The sequence below is a fragment of the Martes martes genome (assembly GCF_963455335.1).
Source record: "Martes martes genome assembly, chromosome: 4".
Classification (NCBI taxonomy): domain Eukaryota; kingdom Metazoa; phylum Chordata; class Mammalia; order Carnivora; family Mustelidae; genus Martes; species Martes martes.
The window spans coordinates 158,285,804-158,309,717 of record NC_137891.1 but is presented as its reverse complement, the minus strand read 5'-3'; the positions used below and the strand labels follow the sequence as shown (position 1 = coordinate 158,309,717).

Here is a 23,914-nt window from a genome sequence, read left to right as displayed (position 1 = left end):
CACCAAGTCTACAGTCTATGTATTCTCCTCTGCTCTGGTCTCACGTCTCCAACTCCCAGAAGGGATCTCTTGCTGACGCAGTCCTGGTCAGCGGACTGCCCAGCTCAGCCTTCCCCCTGATGCTCATGGCACAGGTCTTCACAGGTGATCACAGGTCTTCAGTCTGCTATTCCTGGGATCAAAGAATAACAGAGCTCGCAGTTTTCTTTGGAGTGGGCAAGTCCAACAACCTTACTTAAAAATGGGGCTGTGAAGTTCACAGAAGGGTATGGAGTTACCCAAGATCACACAGCAAATCAGGGACATAGTAAGGATCAGCCCTTTGCTCTTCTGATTTCCAGATTCATTCCACTTGTACTAATCCCTTTATTTGTCTAGCGTTTTATATTTTGCCAAATGTCTTGACATACAGAATCTCATATGCTCTTCCCATTACTCTGTACCTGGATTCTTCATCTCTAACAGGTGGGATGACTGAGGCCAACGGAAGTGAAGGGACTTGCCCAAGGTCACACAGCTGGGTAAGTGACAACCATGGGACATTCAGAAGGAGCAGAATTTAAAATGTGGTCATGGCATAGTAACTATAAGGATTCAACAGAAAATCTCCCAGGTATCCAAGCACAGGATACAAAGGGGGAGCTGAGGGTACAAGTCAGGAGCCAGAGTCACGCTCTCAGTGGCTTGGGGCTGTGAGGTCTCTTCTTTGCTGCCCTGCATGTCTGCTTTTTATCATTTCTGCAAGGCTGCCACTTTTCCTCTCTATTGCGCCAGCTGTCCTATGGCTATGTAATCACCACTGGTTCTAGGTTGTTGGTACCTCAGGCACACACAGCCCACTGGCATAGACATTGACAATGTTGTAAGTTTGAAATCCCACCAGAGAATTGTCCTCCAGACTGGGACAGGTGTACACCTATGGTCCAATTCAGCAGTGGCCAGAGGTTGGCTAGGCCCGCTGCTCCGAACATGGCTACCGAATCCCTTGCCCTTTGTGGGTGAGGGTGATTTCCAGAGAAGGACCTGTGGGCCATCAGGCATCCTCTGTTCTATTACAGGTATGAATCCAGATCTCCTGACTTATTTCCCAGTGCCACAGCTGCCCTCTCTTCCTTTCCCTCTGCATCTCACTCAACAGGTTTGATGAAATTAGTTTGAGCTACTCTGCAAGGCGCTATGTGTGTGTGACTCAGCTTCTGTCAACTCTGTCCTCCCTCCCCCAAGGCCAAAGGCAGAACAGGGAAGTCCTTGTCTCCTTAATAGGCAGACCACCATGCACATCTTTGGCAGGAAGAACCACAGCTCTGTGTCTGAGTTCATCCTTCTGGGATTCTCCAGTGAGTCACAGGTCAGAATAGCCCTGTTCTCCTTCTTCCTTCTCCTCTACCTTGTCACTCTTCTGGGTAATGGACTTATCATCAGCCTGATCTACCTGGAATCACACCTCCACACACCCATGTACTTCTTTCTGAGTGTCCTCTCCTTGGTGGACATGAGTTATGTCACTACCACTATGCCCCAGATGTTGGTTAATATGGTGTGTCCAAAGAAAACCATCTCCTGGGGAGCTTGTGTAGCCCAGATGTTTATCTTCTTGGTCCTCGGCATTGCTGAGTGTGTCCTCTATGCCATTATGGCCTATGATAGGTATGTAGCCATTTGCTTCCCCCTTCACTATCCCCTACTCATGAGCCGTCCCATTTGTATCAAGATGGTCACAGGCTGTTGCTCCATTAGCATAGCTGGGGCCCTGATCTACACCATCTTCACCATGCATCTGCCTTACTGTGGCCCCCAGAAGATAAACCACTTCTTCTGTGAGGTCCCCGCCATCCTGAAATTGGCCTGTGCAGACACGTCCTTCAATGACCATTTGGACTTCATCTTGGGTTTCATCCTGCTCTTGGTTCCATTCTCCCTCATCCTGGCCTCCTATATCCGAATCTTTGCCTCCATCTTAAGAATCCGCTCATCCCAGGGGAGGATCAAGTCTTTCTCCACATGTGCTTCCCACATCACTGTGGTCATCATGTTCTATGGACCAGCCATGGTCATGTACATGAGACCCGGCTCCTGGTATGACCCAGAGCGGGACAAGAAGCTAGCCCTGTTCTACAATGTTGTCTCTGCCTTCCTCAACCCCATCATCTACAGCCTCCGGAACAAAGATGTTAAAAGGGCCTTTCTGAATGTACTTGGTAACAGAAGAACTGCTCACTGATCCAGGATGTTTCAGAATTGTCCAGAGTCATGGGCAGACTTGATGGGGCTCATTTGGTATCATACAAGTAGGTTCTAACCAACCTGAGCCTTTCTAGGGTTGTGAATAACCAAGTTGGGAGTGGCTGTATGGGTACCCCTAAACTGAAGGCCCCTCCATTGGCTGCTACCACCCTAATGCTTCAGTTGAGAGTTGAGGGCAAAGGCTTTCTTCTACAGTGACTATGTCATGGTTCCAGTCATTGCTTTATTGCTTTCCCTGGGTTCTCTCCTCACCTCTAGAAGTTCATGTCAGTTCACTCTGATTACAGCCAAATGTGTACACATGATTTTCTACTGTGTAAGGGATGTGGAGGTGAAAATGATATCAAGAGTAGAGAGGTCATGAGGAAGCAGTCTTTCCATGTACTTACAAATAATAATCAGCATTGTTTTTTGCACTAGGAGCTATAAATTCCAAGCCAGAACTATTTTAGACACATCTCTGTAACAATGTGTCTAATAATTGATTTGGTTTGGACTCCGCTTGTGATACTAACTCTTCCCTCCCTGATTTTACTACTTAAATCTCACTTTTATTTTGAGAAATAAATGCTCCATATATTTCATAAAATAAAAAGATACGTGTTTATGTATATCTATATATCTGTATGCATTTATCTATCCCCATATAGAAAGGGAGACAAAGAGAGAGAGATACCTGCAGACAGAAATAAAAATACAAAGACCCCATTTCTCCATACCCCAAATAAACACTTAGTGTTTTGCCATATTTAGTCTGAGCCTTTTTATCTTTTTAAAAAAAGGATTAAATAGTTACAGATGCCATTGAAGTGTCCTTTGAATATTTCCAGCTCCAGGAATCAACCACTACCATTAAACTGAAGTCATTCCATAGGTCTTTAAACTTTTGCTTACAGACTATCGAACCCATAGAATTGTTCTTGTATGAGTTTGAAAATCTATAATGGTGGCATGATTCCACATTATTCTGAAGAAATCATAACTCAGCGTCATATTTCTGACATCTACCTATTTTTTTTTTTTGAGAGAGAAAGAGAGAGAGCGCAACTTTTTTTGTTTCATTTGTACTTCCCTGGTTGCTAGTGAATTTAACATTTTTTTTTCCCATAAGCTTCTTGGTAGTGTTGTGTAGTGAACTAAGCTCAAAAGCCAGACTCCTGTGTTCTAATCCCAGTCCTACCCTTTACTAACTAAGTGGTGATGGACAAGGTACATAACTTTCTCTGAGTCTCAGTTTCTTCATCTGTTAACAGGAAGAAAATAGTATAGACCTGAGGAGGTAGCTGGAAGGATTAAATGAAATAATACACAAAAAGAATTTGTCATAGTGAAAACCAAACTGTAAATATTCAATGAATATGAGATATCATTTGCCTTTTCTTAATTTGCAGTTTATTATATATTTTGGAGCCTCTTTGTTTATTGCATGCATTGAGAATATCTTCTCTCAGCTCATTGCTTGTTTTCTTTATTGCAGAAGTAGTACCTGTTTATTCTTAAGTTTTAGAGCACAGATGCAAACAAAAAGAAGAAAATGAAAATTACCCATTACTTTAGACTTGGTGATAATTACTGTTAACATTTCAGCATCTGTATTTTAGGGTTGAAAAGATTTTTAATTGTTTTTATTAATACTTTAAAAGAAACAGAATACAATTATTAAACTACTATGTGTTTTCATGATTTCTTAAATGTTTTAAGCACCCAATTTTTTGGTCAGATTCTCACTTTATTTTATTTATTATTGTTCTTTTTTTTTTTTTAGTATAGTTGAAACACAATGTAGTTTCAGGTGCAAAACAGAGTGACTCCATATCGCTATACATTATGTTATGCCCACCACAAGGGTAGCTGCCATCTGTCACCATACAATGTTATTCCAATATCATTGACTATATCCCCTGTGCTGTGACATTTATTCCCATGACTTATTCATTCCATAACTGGAAGCCAGTATCTCCCACTCAACCTCACCCATTTTGCCCATCCTCCCACCTCCCTACCCTCTGGCAACCATCAGTTTGTTCTCTTTATTTATAAGTCTGATTCTACTTTTGGTCTATTTGTTTGTTCTTTTGTTTTTTAGATTCTGCATATGAGTGAAATCAGATGGTATTTGTCTTTCTCAGTCTGACTTATCTCACTTAGCATAATGCCTCTAGGTGTTCCTTCCATGTTGTCGCAAATGGAAAGATCTCATCCTTTTTTATGGTTGTGTGATTATTTTTAAATTAAATTATACAATATACATTCTTCTGTAACTTGAGTCATTCACTCAATAATAGGTTTTGACATTTATCATGTTGTTTTGTTTTCACTGCTGAAGAGTCTTCTTTTCTTTTGATGAATAGAACAATGATTTTTAATAAATAGAATTTTAAACAAACTTATGATTCTCTTCCTTTATGGTTTTTCTTAAATGAACATGTGTCAAAGATTTCACTAAGCTCATTAATTCATGAAGGAACCAGTAAGATATTAAGATTGGTTCAAAGGAGAATTGGCGTACAGAAATTTATATTCTCTACTGGACAAATTTCGTTTGCGTTCCTATGAATAGGAATTATTTGCATTATTATAGACAGAAATCTTTTGTCTTGCTTCCAGTTTTCTAGGCCTTAACAGTTAAACCTGCAGAGTTATAAAATATCCAAGGCCTTAGAAACTCAATTAAAATAGTACACCCTTATAAAGCCAGATAATCCTCAGAGGGTCTGTTAGACAACCTCAAGCACTATACCAAGAGAGCACCATGAAATCCCTGTTGCCTTCTGCGAGTCTTAGATGATGTTTTTTCTTACAACCACTCACCCTTGTGATCTTAAATAATCTTCTAAAATTATTCTTGATTTAAAAAAAAAAAAAACTGGTTTCATTATTTCTGGCCTCACTGTATCAGTAAGGAACGTTAGGTCCGTAGGAAAGTTAGCCATCTGGACCGTCTCTAGTTTGTCTTGCAAATCTAGAGACACACAGTATTGAGCCACTTCTAAAGCCACAGAATTAACTTTTACCTGGAAGTTTCCATATGGAATCTGAACTTGGACTTTTTAAATGCTCTATTATTTGTTATGCTGAAGTTGGAAAACCAATCCCAAGAAAATCTGTCCTTCATATTTCACCCACAGAACCTATAAAGTTGGGTGAATTCCTCTCCAATCAAGGTTCCAAAATTTACTTACGTTTCCTTCTGGCCAGTAGGTGATATTCCTTACCATCTCTAAGGTTGGGACATTGTAAGCCAGGTCAGTTTTTCAGGGAGAGCTTCGTGGAGATTGGATTCACAAGTAAAGTCAACTCAACCCTTGCTACTTAATAGTATCTCAGCATGCCTGATTAAAAGGAAATACCTCTTAAATATAATCTTTGTTAAACAATCCATTTGACCAAGTCTATCCTGGTTAAATACAAAACACGATTATTGAATGTAGGCTAATAAGTAAAGAGACTAATTGAAGTGTCTGAATTCTGGTAAGCCAGTAAAAATCAGGTATCAGTTAAAAATGTTTCACTGCAGGGGCACCTGGGTGCCTCAGTGGGTTGAAGCCTCTGCTTCCGGCTCAGGTCATGATCCCAGAGTCCTGGGATCGAGCCCTGCATCGGGCTCTCTACTCAACGGGGAGCCTGCTTCCCCCTCTCTCTCTGCCTGCTTCTCTGCCTACTGTGATCTCTGTCAAATAAATAAAATCTTTTTAAAAAAAAAAGTTTCACTGCAGTTCAAAAAATTTTGATCTACTAAATCAAGTGTTAGAGACACCTTGAGGGGAATGAGAGTTTTCTCATATGTCCAAAACCCCCAGAACATTAAAAACAATAGCAACAATGATCCAAATAACCTCATTGGTTTATTCAGCTCTGTGGGAGTACTCTTGCTCTGCTGAATCTGGGGCCAGCAGCTACCATCACAGAATCCCACGATTGTTGGCAGGCATCAGTTCCTCCCTGGCTGTTGCTCTGATGGCCTCGGTTCCCTGTTGTCTGTTGGTCAGCTTGACCACCCTCTGTTCCTTGCCGCAGGGACTTCTCCATAGGGCAGCTCACGACAAGCCAACTTACTTCATCAGAGCAAGAAATTGAGAAGAGTTCGAGAGACAGAGAGAGTTAAAACAACATGGAAGTCAAGTCTTTTATTACCAAATCTCAGAAGTAATATCTCATTGCTTTTGCCCTGTTTTACTCATTCAAAGGAAAATGCCAAGTCCCACCCACCTTCCAGTGCTGGGGATTACACGGAGGTGTGATTACCAGGAGGAGGTAGGGATCACTAGGGGCTCTTTTAGAGAGCTGCCTACCTGGAGGCACATGAATGGAGATCAGACAGGAAAGAGCAGTTGGTCATCTTGCATGACTTTTCCCACAGATGAGAACCAATGAAGGTTCTATTATGCCCCAATAACGGGTCCGTGATTAAAGGAGCGAGACTGATACAAAGCGAAGGTCAAGCAAAGCTTTATTTCTCACCAAGCATCAAGAATCTAACCGAACGTTCGGGGCCGCACCTCTTGCAAGAGAGGGCGACCCTTCTCTGTTTCACAGTCTAGCTTTTAAGGGCAAAGGCCATGCGGTTGGGCCTGGCCACGCACAGGTGAACAATTGAATTACAATTTACCCTAGTAGACATTTGAATCAGCCTATTACACCTTGATTAGGATTGGCGCCAAAAGGGTTCCCAAAGGGCGGGGGCCCATACTCCTTGGTAGCTAGGGAGACAGTATGCAACCCCCTACTGATCGGATGTCTCCACCTGGCCTGACCCACCTTTGTATCTGGGCTTTGTTACCTGGAGCTGGTTTCCAGGACTTATTTTTAAGTAAATCCCCTGGGGGAAGGGGAGCAGGGACAGTTTAAGGGTTAAACAACAAGGTTTTTGTTTAACCTCAATGAAAGCCTCTTGCTAAAATATAAAAATATAAAATAGGTCCTTACAGTTCTTGCACAGGGGAGGAACCAAGTCAGAGATGAAGGGCAGAAAGATGACTTTAGCAGCTGTGTGAATGCCTGTTGCCTACAGAGCCTGGGTGATATTGTGATTTATAAGAAAGGATATGTATTTAGTCTTCTGGTTCCTGGCACAGAGGTCCTAAGAACCTTAGAATTTCCTAAGTGATGAGAACCATAAAGGCTCTTTTGTTGTCTTTTGTTGTGTCAGTGAGGTGACTTTTGGGCAGCCAGTGGAGCCAACCATGGGATTAAAGAAGTTTCAGTCCCACTCTTAACTTCTGGGAAGATGAGAGGCACTGGAGATGGAATTGAGTCACTAATGGCCAGTGATTTAATCAATCATACCTATGTAATGAGGCCTCCTTTAAACCCCAAAAGGATGAGTTCAGAGAGCCCCTGAGTTGGTGACCACCAGATATGCTGGGACACCCCATCCTCCCTCCCACATACTTCATCTTGTGGGTCTCTGCCATCTGGCTACTCCTGAGGTATATCCTTTTACAATGAACTAGTCATCTAGTAAGTAAATATTTCTCTGAGTTCTAAAAGCCACTTAGTTAATTAATTGAACCCAAGGAGTGGTCACATGCACTGATGACAGCTTGGACTTCCAGTTGGCATCTGAAGTAGGAGAGTGGGGGAGAGTCTTACAGGACTGAGCCCTTTATTTGTGGGATCCAGGCAGATTATGTCAGAATTCATGTGAATTGTAGGACACCAACTGGTATGGGAGATCTGCTGGGTGATATGGGAAAAAACCTACACCGGGATTTGGTGTCCACATCACCACCCGGCCACATGAGGAAGGAGGTGGATCACACACCTACAGTCCTGTCACAGAGGAGGAAGCACCCAGCCCTCGTGTGGCATCAGTAAGAGAGGGAGGGGACTTCCTGAGAAGTACAGGGTACAGTGAGGCTCCAGGGATCCCATCCCTGGCTTCCCACACCCTACCACAACCACAACCATGACGCAGGCCAGTATGAGCCAAGTGGCCCAGCCTGAGGAGGCCTCCTGTCCCAGAAGACCGGTTCCAGGGCTCAGCTCGCAGTGGCTTCTCCTTCATGGAGCTCCCAACTAAATCATACCTAGGTAATGAAGTCAGACCGCAGTCTGGCTCCTGGGGGACGTATTGGGCCAAGTTCCAAATGCTATGGCAGCCCCTGGGGCCATCTGTGAGCAACCGGTCTTCTCATGCCCAGAAAGAATGGAGCCTGACGTTTCTTTTGCTCTCCAGGCAGAACTGATCTCCTCCCCACCCTTTGGCCAGAAACACCAAAAGAGAGGGCTCCGAGGTCTTTGGGGCTACCTCGAAGTTGCAAGGTGTAAGTTCTTCCTGTTACCTGTCTTTAGTCCTTGTTGCTACAGTTCAGACTCTTTCTCTCTTGCTTTTCTCTACACCAAGAGGAAGGCTTCTCACAAGTGATCTGAAATGCCAGAACATACCCTCAAAGGATGGAGACCTGAGAGCCACTGGGCAGTTTAAGACCTCCGAGGGCATGGCCCTTTATAAGACACAGGAAAGTATACCCATGTCTCACGTTAAGCGTAATTAATGTGTCACTGTATACCCATGAAAAAGCTGAATGAGTTTCCCCTAACTGATAAAATGTGATGTTAGAGGTCACTTAAATATTTACTAACTGTTATTCTGTGAGATTCTTATTTTTCGGCCAGTATCCTTTTCTTTAGGGTCTCCAACGTGTCACTTTGCCTGATGTATCTAATGGGTGAAACAGCCCCGGGGACACCACTTGGCAGAGGAGAGGACAATTTCTTGGCCTTCGTCAACCTAGACCTCCCATGGTACCTCATTTTTTTTTCCTGGGGAAGGAGGAACAGCTGAGGAAAGACCTGTCCTCGGCGCCCTGTCTGAGCCCCACACAACTTCTCCCCAGCAACCACAATACCTCCCCCAGCTGAGTTTCATCTCCCCTCCCCCACAGACCCCCACCGGATGTTGGCCTCCAGGCCAGCACTGCCTAAGGTCCTTGGGGAGTGAGGCTCCTCATGGGAGCCTGGGCCAGAGGCTGCAGGGACTGTCCTGATAGGGTCCTGGGCCCACATGCCACTCAGGAGTGGCCCCCTGAGTCCGAGGGAGCCCTGCCCACAACCTCCTTCCCTGCAGGGTTATAAGCTCAGGACAGCAATGTCCCCGAGCACGCAGGGAGGTCGAGGAGGAGCCCAGCGTGGGCCACAGTCCTGCTCACCGGCCGCCTGTCTCTCTCCTCATGTCTATGTGAGTGTGCGCCCGACCGCCTGTCCCTGCCTTTCTCTTTCTGGCTTTCCCTCCCTGTCCTCCAGCTCTCTGTGGCTCTGTTCCTGCTTGCTGGCCTGCCTCTGCCTCCAAGTTTCCGTCTCTCTCCTCCGCCCGCCTGTGCAGCTCTGGTTCTGCTGTTCAGACTGGGTCTGCCGCTCGCTCTGCCTCTCGTGCCTTCTTGACTCCGCCGTGGATTGCTCGCTGGGCCTCTGCATGAGCCTGTGGCGAGGCCCCTCTCTACCGTCCCTGGTTCTCCTCTTCTCTGCCTCCGCTGTCTCTGTGATTCACACGGATTCCCGCTTTGCTGCGTTACCCTGTGTCTCCCCGTAGAACCTGGGCCTCGGCCCATCCCTCCTCCACCTTCCCGCCCCCTCAGCCTCCATCCCTCTGTCTACTCTGTCTGGTCTGCAGTCCCCCGCCTGCTGGCTCTCCTCTTCCAGCTCCTTCTCTCTCCTCTTTCCACACCCCTGTCCTATGGCCTCTGTCCCTCGCCTTCCCTGCCTGGCCTCGGCCGGCTCTCGGGGGTGCAGTGGCCCTGGGCAGCCGTCCTGTGGCTCCCCCCCAACCTCCCCAGCACCAGAGATAGACCTGGGCCTGTCTCCTCCTCCAGCTCCTGCCTCCTTCCCCTTCAGTGTCTAGCCTTGTTCCGTCGCCCTGACCCTCTCCCACTGGGCTCCATGGCTCCATGGCTCTTTCCTTTAGTTCTTTCTCCTCTTCCAGCACGATGGGAAGAATGACCCTTCTTTTACCTTCTTCCTCCCCTTTTCCCTCTCTGGCCCGTGCCCCTCGCATTCTGGGTCTCTGTGCCTCTTGGCCTCCTTGTCACTTGTTTTGGATGTTTTTTCCCTTCCAGGGCCTCTCTCTTTTTTCCATCATTTTCTTGGATTTTGTTGCTCTCTGGGTCAAGTTTCTCTGGGTTATTCTTAGCCTTGGCAGGTCATTGTTGATCCTGGGGGAGGGTGTGTGTGTGTGTGTGTGTGTGTGTATGAGAGAGAGAGAGAGAGAGAGAGGGAGATGGGGAAAGGACTGGAGAAAGAAAAAGGGAGGAGAAATCATACATATCTTCAGAACTTATATTTCAGAATTAAATATTACTGTAACCAACCACCATTTCTGCTGATAAGAAACAATTGCCAGCTCTGATTTATGGCAGTAAATCCTAACAGCGAAAATGCAAAACTCTTGAGTCTTTCATCTCCTAACTGTGCTGCAGGAAAGCAGATAGGAGAGGAGATCAATATAAGGGCCCACGTGAAAAAAGGAACAAGTTTCCTCTGATTTCTCTTACATCCTAACAAGGGAACAAAGCCGGCACTCCCAGACTCAAGCCGCAGACAACCTGGCGACTAGTGGCTCAACCCCTACCAGGGCCTTGCAATCACACCACCCATTTCTGTCTTCTCACCGGCAACAGGTCATCATCAAACCCGGCTGTGGGAGGGTCAGAACCAGAGGCTCAGATAGGCCAAGCAACTGACCCCGAGACACACAGCAAACCAGCCGAGGAAAGTGAGAGAAGAAACCAGTCCCCAGGTTGCATTCTGGACAGAGATACAAATTCTTCAAAGGCCAAGGAGTCCTGGGGGGCAGAAGCCTGTCACTCACATCTCTGTTTCCTCTGTCCTCGGTCGGCAGGCACAAGCTGGAGGTAAGACCCAGGCAGCCTCTCATCACTGTGGCCCTTGTCTAAGAACCTACCTCCATGTCCCAGGAGCTGAGAGAGAATGTAGTTTGCAACAACAGTTTCCCTCTGTCCCAAGTCCCATTCCTGGCTCATGGCTCATTTCTGAGAGCAGCACTGGGCAGGGCAAGAGCCCCAACTAAGGATCAAGCCACGTGGGTGTTCTTCATTCTTGAGACTTGCTGGGTTACCTTAGGCCAGTTGCTTTCCCTCTCTGAGCTTTGGTAAAATGAGTGGATTGTACTAGTTGTTTTCAAATTGAGCTTCAAGTCTGTAACTAGTAAGGGGAGCCGCCAGGAGCCTTGTGTGTCTTGGTAAGGAGGGTGTGAATGGAGTGGGTTCTGAGCACCTGCAGAAGTCCATCTTTGACAAAAGCTGAAAATGCATAACCCCATGTCCTGCTTCCCAAGAGCCCAGCAATCCAACATTCATTTTCAATTCTGTTCTCGAGAGCGGCCCAACTAAAGGACGGTGTCCCTGCAGTCCCACATGCCTCCCCTCTTGGCTCAGCTTTGAGTGTCCTCCCTGGAGACATTAAGCACAGTGCAGCCTAGGCTCCTACCTGTAGGACACTGGTACCCCCTCTAGCTCGCCAGCCCCACCCCATGTTGTCTCCAAGTTGCCTCCAGTCACCTCCAAATCTAGGAATAAGTAGAAAAGCATTGAGTATCTGTCCTGGAGGAGTTGTTACAAATTGCCTGCCACCCTCTTTTACAGATGGAGATCACAAGGGCCAAGCAGGTGGGTGACTCCCCAGAGCCATGTGGCCAACTAGCACTCCAGGGAGCAGGAGAATTAGACTCTTATAGGACACAGGGGGGGCAATGACCAGGGAAGTTGACTGGGCCCTAATGTGAAGGCCTGTGTGCATGTTAAGAATTCTGGCCTCTTATATTATTAATGATGAACAATGGCCTCCGGGCCCTAGCTGGATGGCAGGCAGGGGATGGGGGAACAGGGCAGGATGTAGGCTGCGAGGAGTGGGCAGACTCATTCTGGTCTTGGCCCATCTGCTGAAGAGCTGCGGCTGGGGGCTGGCCTCTTAGGAGGGAGCCCTTAGGTACTTGCGGGGAGTGAGTGGCCAGAGCTCAGCAGCCTCCCCAGGGCCAGTGGGCTTCCTCCTCTCAGCGGCTGGAGCCTTCTCTTGTGGTATAGGAGGCAGAGGTGTGTCTGTGTTTTATGTCCCTCTGCCAGTGCTGACTCAGGCAGAGACACCAAGTCTCAAGACACCAGCCCCTCATGTGTTTTTGATGTTCATCTGCCACTTACTTTGTTCACTGTCATGAACCCAGGACTATCTTCATCCAACCTTCAGCCACCCCACAGAGTTCCCACGGTACAGACGAGGTTGCTAAGGTTCAGAGACGTGGGTTAATCTGCACGGGTTACACGGTAACATATATCACAAACATTAGTTTTTTTTTTAACTTAGAGAAAATTATTTTGCCCAAATTTTCAACTTTCCCTTTATTGTTTCCTTTTTATGCTTATATGGAAGGGAAAAAATTGGCATTTAGGCGGGGGAAAATATGGACACAGAGAAATTGAAAGAAAGCGAGCCAACTTTCTTGGCACGAGAAAGTAGATCAGTGGTTCTCAAAGTGTGGTCCCACCAGCAGGCAGCATGTGCATTACCTGAGAACTTGTTACAAATGCAGATTCTCAGCCTCCACTCCAGACATCCCGAATCCGGAATTCCTGGGTGTGAAGCACAGCAGCGTGTGACAAGACTTCCAGGTGGTTCTGATGCATGAGGCGAGGAGATAGGAGGGTGGGGTCTGTGGCTGGTTGCTCAGGCTGCAGGAGGAAGGAGTACTAGAACAGGGAGACAAGGGGAGACTGGATGAGGCTCCAGGAGGGAGACCAGACCCCAGAACAACATAATAGTCATCTTGGGACTAGAGAGAAAAAAACTGCCACAGGGATGGCTTAGGTACTTTTTGGAATTAAATATTCAATTTCAAATTGTGCTTCATTGTAAGAATCTTTGCCTCTTTTTTTTTTTTTAAAGATTATTATTTATTTATTTATTTTAGAGGGAGTGAGAGAGCACAAGCAGGGGGAGGGACAAAGGGAGAGGGAGGAGCAGGCTCCCCACCGAGCAGAGAGCCCGATGCGGTGCTTGATCCCAGGACTCCTGAATCATCACCCAAGCTGAATGAAGGCAGACGCTAAACTGACGGAGCCACCCAGGTGTCCTTAGAGACATCTTTCTCTCCCTTATTTATATTATATTATATTATGTTATATTATTATGTTAATCACCATACATGAAAAAATATTCGACATCATTAGCCAACAGGGATATCCAATCAAAACCACATTGAGATACCACCTTACACCAGTTAGAATGGCCAAAATTAACAAGTCAAGAAACAACGAATGTTGATGAGGATGTGCATAAAGGGAAACCCTCTTACGCTGTTGGTGAGAAAGCAAGGCGGTGCAGCCATTTTGGAAAACAATACGGCAGTTCCTCAAAAAGTTAAAAATAGAGCTACCCTATGACCCAGGAATAGCACTACTGGGTATTTACCCCAAAGAGACATCTTTCTCTTAACACACCTTCAGGACAAGGCTTACGACAGCTGTGTATGGGGGAGTTTGGGGCATAAAGGAGAAAGAGAATGGGGATGAGCCATGAAGGAGGTCAGTACGCACCCAAGAGTTCAGTGAGAGCAGAAAACTTGAGAAGTAACCAGGTATACACAAGGAACCCCCAAAACTACTACAAATCTAAGAAGAGGAAAAAAAATCAGACTTCTCCCAGCAGATGGGATGAGGAGGTATGTTGCCTAGTGTCCATATTAAGGGTCATCACCATGAGGTTGAAAGACTCCCAACATTCAGGTTATGCCTCAAAGGTCTTTCTTGTCTCATCATAAAATAAACATTCACCCATATATTTTCCCCTAGGTTGCTTTATAGTTTTTACTTTTTGCATTTACCTGTTTAGCATAGTTAGAATGTATCTCGGTAGGTGGCATAAAAGAACTTTTTCCATCCAGATCATTAACTAATTGGCAACATTTGTTAAATAGCTGCCTGCCCTCTGACTTATAATAGGCTCTTCATCATGGGCTAGGGTCCCTTTCCAAGCTCTCTGTTCTGTCCCATCAATCTGTGTGTCTATCAGTGAGCTCACACTACATTTTTATGGTATTACAGTACATTATAATATTACAGTATTAGGTTTGCTCCTTTGGAAGAGTGTCTTCCACTTAGAGACACATATAAAATACAGGATGCCCAGTTAAATTTGAATTTCAGTTTCATTTTTATTTGCTAAATCTGACAACTCCACTTCCATTTCATTGTTCTTTTCTTCCCTATAAGTATTTCCTTGACTATTCCTATGCACTTATTTTTTTTTCATGAGTGTTTGAATCACATTATCATGTTCTTACAAAATCATTTTATTGAGTTTTAATTAGATTGCATTAAAAATATAAGTTTAGAGATGTTTGGGGTTTGTTTTGATTTTCGTGGGGTTTTTGGTGTGGTTTGTTTGTTGTTTTTGTTTTGTCAATTTTAGTGTCTCTTTCCAGAAACATGGACAAGGTGTATCCCTGAACTTAACTGAATTTTCCTTTATGTCTTTCAAGAAAGTTCTGCAGAATCTTCTGTTTGTTTTGTTTTCATTTGTATGGCTCTCATAGGTCGTGAACATTTCTTATGAGGTTCATCCCTAGGTAGTTGTGTATTTTTGTTTATTTGCTGCTTTTGTAAATCTTTTTTTCCCAATACATTTCTAACTTTTTTTTAAATTAATTAATTTATTTTAATAAACATATAATGTATTTTTATCCCCAGGGGTACAGGTCTGTGAATCGCCAGGTTTACACATTTCACAGCACTCATCATAGCACATACCCTCCCCAATGTCCATATCCCCACCACCCTCTCCCATCCCTCCTCCCCCCAGCAAACCTCAGTCTGTTTTTTGAGATTGAGTCTTTTATGGTTTGTCTCCCTCCCGATCCCATCTTCTTTAATTTTTTCTTTTCCTACCTCCCCCCACTCCCCCACATTGCATCTCCACTTCCTCATATCAAAGAGATCATATGATAGTTGTCTTTCTCCGATTGACTTATTTCGCTAAGCATAATACCCTCTAGTTCCATCCACATCGTCACAAATGGCAAGATTTCATGTCTTTTGATGGCTGCATAGTATTCCATTGTGTATATATACCACTTCTTCTTTATCCATTCATCTGTTGATGGACATCTAGGTTCTTTCCATAGTTTGGCTATTGTGGACATTGTGGACATTGCTGCTATAAACATTCGGGTGCATGTGCCCCTTTGGAGCACCACGTTTGTATCTTTAGGATATATACCCAGTGGTGCAATTCCTGGGTCATAGGGTAGCTCTATTTTCAGTTTTTTGAGGAACCTCCACACTGTTTTCCAGAGTGGTTGCACCAGCTTGCATTCCCACCAGCAGTGTAGGAGGGTTCCCCTCTCTCCACATCCTCACCAGCACCTGTCATTTCTTGACTTGTTAATTTTAGCCATTCTGACTGGTGTGAGGTGGTATCTCATTGTGGTTTTGATTTGTATTTCCCTGATGCCGAGTGATGTGGAGCATTTTTTCATGTGTCTGTTGGCCATCTGGATGTCTTCTTTGCAGAAATGTCTGTTCACGTCCTCTGCCCATTTCTTGATTGGATTATTTGTTCCTTGGGTGTTGAGTTTGATAAGCTCTTTATAGATTTTGGATACTAGCCCTTTATCTGATATGTCGTTTGCAAATATCTTCTCCCATTCTGTCAGTTGTCTTTTGGTTTTGTTAACTGTTTCCTTTGCTGTGCAAAAGCTTTTGATCTTGATGAAATCCCAATAGTTCATTTTTGCCCTTGCTTCTGTTGCCTTTGGTGATGTTCCTAGGAAGAAGCTGCTGCGGTTGAGGTCAAAGAGGTTGCTGCCTGCGTTCTCCTCAAGGATTTTGATGGATTCCTTTCTCACATTGAGGTCCTTCATCCATTTTGAGTCTATTTTCGTGTGTGGTGTAAGGAAATAGTCCAATTTCATTTTTCTGCATGTGGCTGTCCAATTTTTCCAGCACCATTTGTTGAAGAGGCTGTCTTTTTTCTATTGGACATTCCTTCCTGCTGTGTCGAAGATTAGTTGACCATAGAGTTGAGGGTCTATTTCTGGGCTCTCTATTCTGTTCCATTGATCTATGTGTCTGTTTTTGTGCCAGTACCATACTGTCTTGATGATGACAGCTTTGTAATAGAGCTTGAAGTCTGGAATTGTGATGCCACCAACTTTGGCTTTCTTTTTCAATATTCCTTTCGCTATTCGAGGTCTTTTCTGGTTCCATATAAATTTTAGGATTATTTGTTCTATTTCTTTGAAAAAAATGGATGGGAGTTTGATAGGGATTGCATTAAATGCGTAGATTGCTTTAGGTAGAATAGACATTTTCACAATATTTGTTCTTCCAATCCATGAGCATGGAATATTTTTCCATTTCTTTGTGTCTTCCTCAATTTCTTTCATGAGTATTTATAGTTTTCTGAGTATAGATTCTTTGCCTCTTTGGTTAGGTTTATTCCTAGGTATCTTATGGTTTTGGGTGCAATTGTAAATGGGACTGACTCCTCAATTTCTCTTTCTTCTGTCTTGTTGTTAGTGTAAAGAAATGCGACTGATTTCTGTGCATTGACTTCATATCCTGACACTTTACTGAATTCCTGTACAAGTTCTAGCAGTTTTGGAGTGGAGCCTTTTGGGTTTTCCACATATAGTATCATATCATCTGCAAAGAGTGATAGTTGGACTTCTTCTTTGCCAATTTGGATGCCTTTAATTTCTTTTTGTTGTCTGATTGCTGAGGCTAGGTCTTCTAGTACTATGTTGAACAGCAGTGGTGATAACGGACATCCTTGCCGTGTTCCTGACCTTAGTGGAAAAGCTTTCCGTTTTTCTCCATTGAGAATGATATTTGCAGTGGGTTTTTCATGGATGGCTTTGATAATATTGAGGTATGTGCCATCTAGCCCTATACTTTGAAGGGTTTTAATCAGGAAGGGAAGCTGCACTTTGTCAAATGCTTTTTCAGCATCTATTGAGAGTATCATATGGTTCTTACTCTTTCTTTTATTAATGTATTGTATCGCATTGATGGATTTGCGGATGTTGAACCAACCTTGCAGCCCTGGAATAAATCCCACTTGGTTGTGGTGAATAATCCTTTTAATGTACTGTTGGATCCTATTGGCCAGTATTTTGGTGAGAATTTTCGCATCCGTGTTCATCAAGGATATTGGTCTGTAATTCTCTTTTTTGATGGGATCCTTGTCTGGTTTTGGGATCAAGGTGATGCTGGCCTCATAAAATGAGTTTGGAAGTCTTCCTTCCATTTCTATTTTTTTGGAACAGTTTCAGGAGAGTAGGAATTAATTCTTCTTTAAATGTTTGGTAGAATTCCCCTGGGAAGCCATCTGGTCCTGGACTTTTGTTTGTTTGGAGATTTTTGATGACTGTTTCAATCTCCTTACTGGTTATGGGTCTGTTCAGGTTATCTATTTCTTTCTGGTTCAGTTGTGGTAGTTTATATGTCTCTAGAAATGTATCCATTTCTTCCAGATTGTTGAATTTGTTGGCATAGAGTTGCTCATAGTATGTTCTTATAATTGTTTGTATTTCTTTGGTGTTGGTTGTGATCTCTCCTCTTTCATTCATGATTTTATTTATTTGTGTCCTTTCTCTTTTCTTTTTGATAAGTCTGGCCAGGGGTTTGTCAATCTTATTAATTCTTTCAAAGAACCAGCTCCTAGTTTTGTTGATTTGTTCTATTGTTTTTTTAGTTTCTATTTCATTGATTTCTGCTCTGATCTTTATGATTTCTCTTCTCCTGCTGGGTTTAGGCTTTCTTTGTTGTTCTTTCTCCAGCTCCTTTAGGTGTAGGGTTAGGTTGTGTATTTGAGACCTTTCTTGTTTCTTGAGAAAGGCTTGTACCGCTATATATTTTCCTCTCAGGACTGCCTTTGTTGTGTCCCACAGATTTTGAACCGTTGTGTTTTCATTATCATTTGTTTCCATGAATTTTTTCAATTCTTCTTTAATTTCCTGGTTGACCTGTTCATTTTTTAGAAGGATGCTGTTTAGTCTCCATGTATTTGCGTTCTTTCCAAATTTCCTCTTGTGATTGAGTTCTAGCTTCAGAGCATTGTGGTCTGTAAATATGCAGGGAATGATCCCAATGTTTTGATACCGGTTGAGACCTGATTTATGACCCAGGATGTGGTCTATTCTGGAGAATGTTCCATGTGCACCAGAGAAGAATGTATATTCTGTTGCTTTGGGATGGAATGTTCTGAATATATCTGTGATGTCCATCTGGTCCAATGTGTCATTTAAGGCCTTTATTTCCTTGTTGATCTTTTGCTTGGATGATCTGTCCATTTCAGTGAGGGGAGTGTTAAAGTCCCCTGATATTCTTGTATTACTGTCGCTGTATTTCTTTGATTTTGTTATTAATTGGTTTATATAGTTGGCTGCTCCCATGTTAGGGGCATAGATATTTAAGATTGTTAGGTCTTCTTGTTGGACAGACCCTTGGAGTACGATATAGTGTCCTTCCTCATCTCTTATTATAGCCTGTGGCTTAAAATCTAATTGATCTGATATAAGGATTGCCACCCCAGCTTTCTTCTGATGTCCATTAGCATGGTACATTGTTTTCCACCCCCTCACTTTAAATCTCGAGGTGTCTTCGGGTCTAAAATGAGTTTCTTGTAGGCAGCATATTGATGGGTTTTGTTTTTTTATCCATTCTGATACCCTGTGTCTTTTGATTGGGGTATTTAGCCCATTAACATTCAGGGTAACTATTGAGAGATATGAATTTAGTGCCATTGTATTGCCTGTAAGGTGACTGTTACTGTACATTGTCTCTGTTTCTTTCTGATCTACTACTTTTAGGGTCTCTCTTTGCTTAGAGGACCCATTTCAATATTTCCTGTAGAGCTGGTTTGGTGTTTGCAAATTCTTTCAGCTTTTGTTTGTCCTGGAAGCTCTTTATCTCTCTGTCTATTTTCAATGATAGCCTAGCCGGATATAGTATTCTTGGCTACATGTTTTTCTCGTTCAGTGCTCTGAATATATCATGCCAGTTCTTTCTGGCCTGCCAGGTCTCTGTGGATAGGTCCGCTGCCAATCTAATGTTTTTACCCTTGTATGTCACAGACTTCTTTTCCCGGGCTCCTTTTAGGATCTTCTCTTTGTCGCTAAGACTTGTAAATTTTACTATCAGGTGACGAGGTGTGGACCTATTTTTATTGATTTTGAGGGGTGTTCTTAGCATCTCCTGGATATTGATGTTTGTTCCCTTTGCCATATTAGGGAAATTCTCTCCAATAATTGTCTCCAATATACCTTCTGCTCCCCTCGCTCTTTCTTCTTCTTCTGGAATCCCAATTATTCTAATGTTGTGTCATCTTATGGTGTCGCTTATCTCTCGAATTCTCTCCTCATGGTCCAGTATTTGTTTGTCTCTCTTTTGCTCAGCTTCTTTATTCTGTCATTTTGTCTTCTATGTCACTAATTCTTTCTTCTGCCTCATTTATCCTAGCAGTGAGAGCTTCCATTTTTGATTGCACCTCATTAATAGCTTTTTTGATTTCAACTTGGTTAGATTTTAGTTCTTTTATTTCTCCAGAAAGGGCTTTTATCTCTCCAGAGAGTGTTTCTCTAATATCTTCTATGCCTTTTTCGAGCCTGGCTAGAACCTTGAGAGTTGTCATTCTGAACTCTAGATCTGTCATATTACCAATGTCTGTATTGATTAAGTCCCCAGCCTTCAGTACTGCCTCTAATTTCTAACTTTTTGTCTAGGACAGAACATTTCTACCTTTTGGGTCCTTCTTAGTTTTTTAATGATTCATAAATATACATACTCATTGTAGATAAAAAGCAAAGAGGTCGGAAATGTAAAAAGAAAAAGAAAACGTGCCTCTTTCCATCCCTAGAGGCTCCCTCACCACTTCACAAACCTCAGTCCTTAATGATAATAAATGCTGACAAGTCTGTGAATACTCACAGGCATTTTCCATGCATCTAAAATGTGATGTAAAATACATTTTTGAAAATTTGTATGCATGTACATTTCTGTACACATGGGATCTTACTATGTGTATTTTTCTTTGAATCTCCCCCCTTCCTTTTTTTTCACAAATTTAATTTGGTTGCATGGGGCTAAGTGGAATCAGGGACATCTCAAGGAGCCGGGCTCGGGGAGATGCGCTGGGCAGCAGGCAGGCGTCAGAGCCCAGATGTGGGTGTCACACGCACTCCCGGCCCCCAGTATTTTTATATTAGGCCAATTTAAACAAACTTTCACATTAGTTCTAGAACTATATCAGTTGATTCTCTTGGATTTCCAGTTACAATAAATATGACATTTGCAAATCATTATAATTTTCTGATCTTTATAATTTTTTTTCCTTGCCTTCAACTATTTCTTTGGCTACAGCTTTCTGAATAATATGATATGCCAGCAGTAAGAGTAGTTCTCACTTTGAGTGCACACCATTAGACCAGGGATCATAAATTTAAATGCATGGGGTGGGGTGCAAGCATAGGCAGTTTAACTGAGTAAAAGTAGTGTATGAAAAATAAGGGACCACAAGGAATATCATGAATTGGGGAGTTCACACTCCATCCAAAGAAGAATCATCCATTCACCTCCTGCAGGCTGGAGGAATATGGCCCATTTTTGACCACTATAGTTTGTGATGCTGAAAATCTAGTTTTTTATGTGTAAGCTTCACTTTTTGAAACACTGGCAATAAATTTAATTTTTAAAAACTATACAAAATATATCTATGGGTTATATTTGGCCTGTGGACAGCCATTAAGTGACTTCTATGCTATAGTTTTAAGCATGATACTGGCTCTTCGTTTGGAATAGATAGTCTTTACAATATCAAAAGTTTTTGGAGATGCGATATTAAATGTCTCTGTGAGAGTTCACAAACCAGAAAGTTGAGAGCAATCTATAAAGCCACGGGAACAAAGGGTGTACAAGTCAGCAAAGGTTAAGGAGGTGGTAGGCTGGGGTAACCACCTGGACAGAGTGCATGAGCTTAGGAAACCCTTCCTGACAAATTGTAACTGCTCTCCATGAATCTCCCTTTCACAAAACTCTGGGTTTTGTGAATTTACTTCTGCATAGTTTCCTCTAGTCACTAGAATTTTTAATATGCTCGGAACAAAATATAAATGTTTCTGAATCATAAGACCAGAAAGGCAGTGAGTATGAAAGGTGGACTAGCCACAGGGAAAATTTTTAAACCTCAGTATGTTCATGGCCTCCAACAAAGCAAAACCAACTTACTGACATCATATGGACAGTGCAAAGGAGGGAGTCTTTGAAGAGTTTCTCATTAAGAAGATATGATAAATGAAGATTAATTGTACAATATACACATCATTAAAATTATATCCTCTTTGCATGATGTACTGGAGTTGACGAGCTGGGGTTATTCTTTTTATTTTGCTAACTCTAAAATTTTGTTTATGGGACTATACTCATGATCTTTCTTTGACTATAAAATGTCCCTCACATTTTGGAAGACAACGAGTAAGCATTTGGTAAAAATCTGTTGAATGAATGACCTAATTAACAAACACCAATGAAAAAGCTCATTCACCGGAAAAAGCTAAATCTTAAATATTAACTCTAATTTTTATTCTGCATAGCATTGACTTTAACCCCACATTCTAACCTTAGTCCTAATCCTAACTGTGATTTAAAAAAAAGATAAACCTTAACCCAAATAATGAGTATAATAGTTCTTCCCTGATCCTAATCTGAAACCCAGAATTTGCAATCTTTATACTTCCAAGAGAAAATAGAAAATGGGGTGAATAATAGAAAAGAAAGGCTGTGTCAGAAAAAGGAAAAATATACCTAGAGGCCAGAGCAAAGCACAGCATACAGCACCTCCCTGATTTGGCGTTCACCCCTTTCATCACTATGACCCTCAACTAATCCTGAACCCAACCCCAATATCGCCCAAGCAACTATGGGGACATATCTCATGGTGCCTCCATCTGCCAATCCAAACTTCCTATTAAGCAGCATACATAAAACAGGTGTGAAAATTCCTTACATGCCCTTGTGCATAGACACCCAATCAATTACATACCCTCAAAACTCTTTAAACAGGCAGATCACAATGCAGGAACTCAACCAGTCCACTGTGACAGAATTCATTCTATTGGGCTTCACCCCCAATCCCAGGACAAACCCTCTGCTCTTCACCTTCTTTCTCATCTTTTACCTTCTCATCCTCGTAAGCAACAGCCTCCTCATCACCCTTATCCACCGGGATTCCCGCCTCCACACACCCATGTACTTTTTCATCAGTGTCCTCTCCATGCTGGACATGTGCTACACAACTACCACTGTGCCCCAGATGCTTGTGCATATCCTCAGCAAGAAGAGGGCCATCTCTTTTGCTAGGTGTGTGGCCCAGATGTACATCTTCCTCCTCTTTGGGGTCACCGAGTCCTGGCTCTTCTCCATCATGTCTGTGGACAGGTACGTGGCCATCTGCCATCCTCTCCGGTACAAGGTGGTCATGAGTCCCTGGATGTGCCTCCTCATGGTGGGCATCTGTGTAGCCTATGGTGTGGTGGGTGGCCTGTGCTACACCTTCTTTGCTGTGCGCCTGCCCTACTGTGGCCCTAATGAAATTGACCACTACTTCTGCGAGGTCCCTGCCGTCCTGAAGCTGGCCTGTGCAGACACATCCCTCAATGACTTGGTGGACTTCATCACGGGCTTCAATGTCATCGTGGTCCCCCTCACCCTGGTTGTCATTGTCTATGCCAACATCTTTGCCACCATCATGAAGATACGCTCAGCCCAGGGACGGATCAAGGCCTTCTCCACCTGTGCCTCCCACATCACTGTGGTCACCATGTTCGCGGTTCCATGTATCATCATGTACATGAGTCCTGGCTCTGACTCCTTGTCAAACAGTGGCAAGAAAATGGCCCTTTTTTATAACATTGCCACAGCCTTCCTCAACCCTGTCATCTACAGTCTGAGGAACAAGGACGTGAAAAGGGCTTTCCTCAAACTGATGGGACGGAGTGGGGTCTCAGAGTGAGGCTTTAAAGTGGAAGACCCTGGGAGCCAAACAAAGCAGGATTCACACCCACAGCCCCGCCAAAGACTCTTCTTCCATGAGATCTGGGAGACTGAACTCCATCAAATCACACCATCACCCTGGCCCAGCTGGGAGGGAACTGGGTGCTCAGACAATGGCAGTATCTCTAGTGATGTGGTTGGCAACAGGAAATTGTGAAGGTAGAGTATGCTGGTCAAAAGCCGGGACCTCAGTGCCAGTCGGAGTAGGATGAGAGACTTGATTTGAACATTAATAGATATGTGACATTTTGCAAGTCATTTAACTTACTCTAAGGTTTATATCTCTTCCTCACAGGGAAGTTGTGATGATCAAATGAGATACTATATAAAACATGTTTAGTATGAGACTGGCAATAGTTTTCAACAGATACTAGTTTTAATTTAAAAAATTTATTTCTCAGGAGGAACTGTCAGCCTTGAATTAGCCATGATCTTCTTCCAGGCTGTGGAAGTGACTAGAACCCTAGACAGTAAAGGGGGGGGAAGGAGGGAGGGAGTGGAAGTAGTAAAAACTCAAAAACCAAGAAGTGGAGAATCTTAGGGAGAGAAACTCAAGAATGAGAAAGTGAACCCCTCTCTCCCCATCCACAGATTGGGCACACTGCAATTATCTT

General features: G+C 43.4%; 2 protein-coding genes across 2 annotated transcripts; both read left to right on the top strand.

The window, feature by feature from the left end:
• Positions 1–1,273: 1,273 nt before the first annotated feature.
• LOC308341711 (olfactory receptor 2A12-like) lies at positions 1,274–2,221 on the top strand (the record flags this gene model as incomplete). The annotated part of the gene is made up of 1 exon (XM_080801709.1): positions 1,274–2,221. The coding sequence occupies one exon, from the start codon at positions 1,274–1,276 to the stop codon at positions 2,219–2,221; it is 948 nt and encodes a 315-aa protein (XP_080657835.1).
• Positions 2,222–22,320: 20,099 nt separating this feature from the next.
• LOC308340978 (olfactory receptor 2D2-like) lies at positions 22,321–23,259 on the top strand (the record flags this gene model as incomplete). Its single annotated transcript, XM_080800516.1, has 1 exon — positions 22,321–23,259. One exon carries the CDS (start codon positions 22,321–22,323, stop codon positions 23,257–23,259), a length of 939 nt encoding a protein of 312 aa, XP_080656642.1.
• Positions 23,260–23,914: the final 655 nt, after the last annotated feature.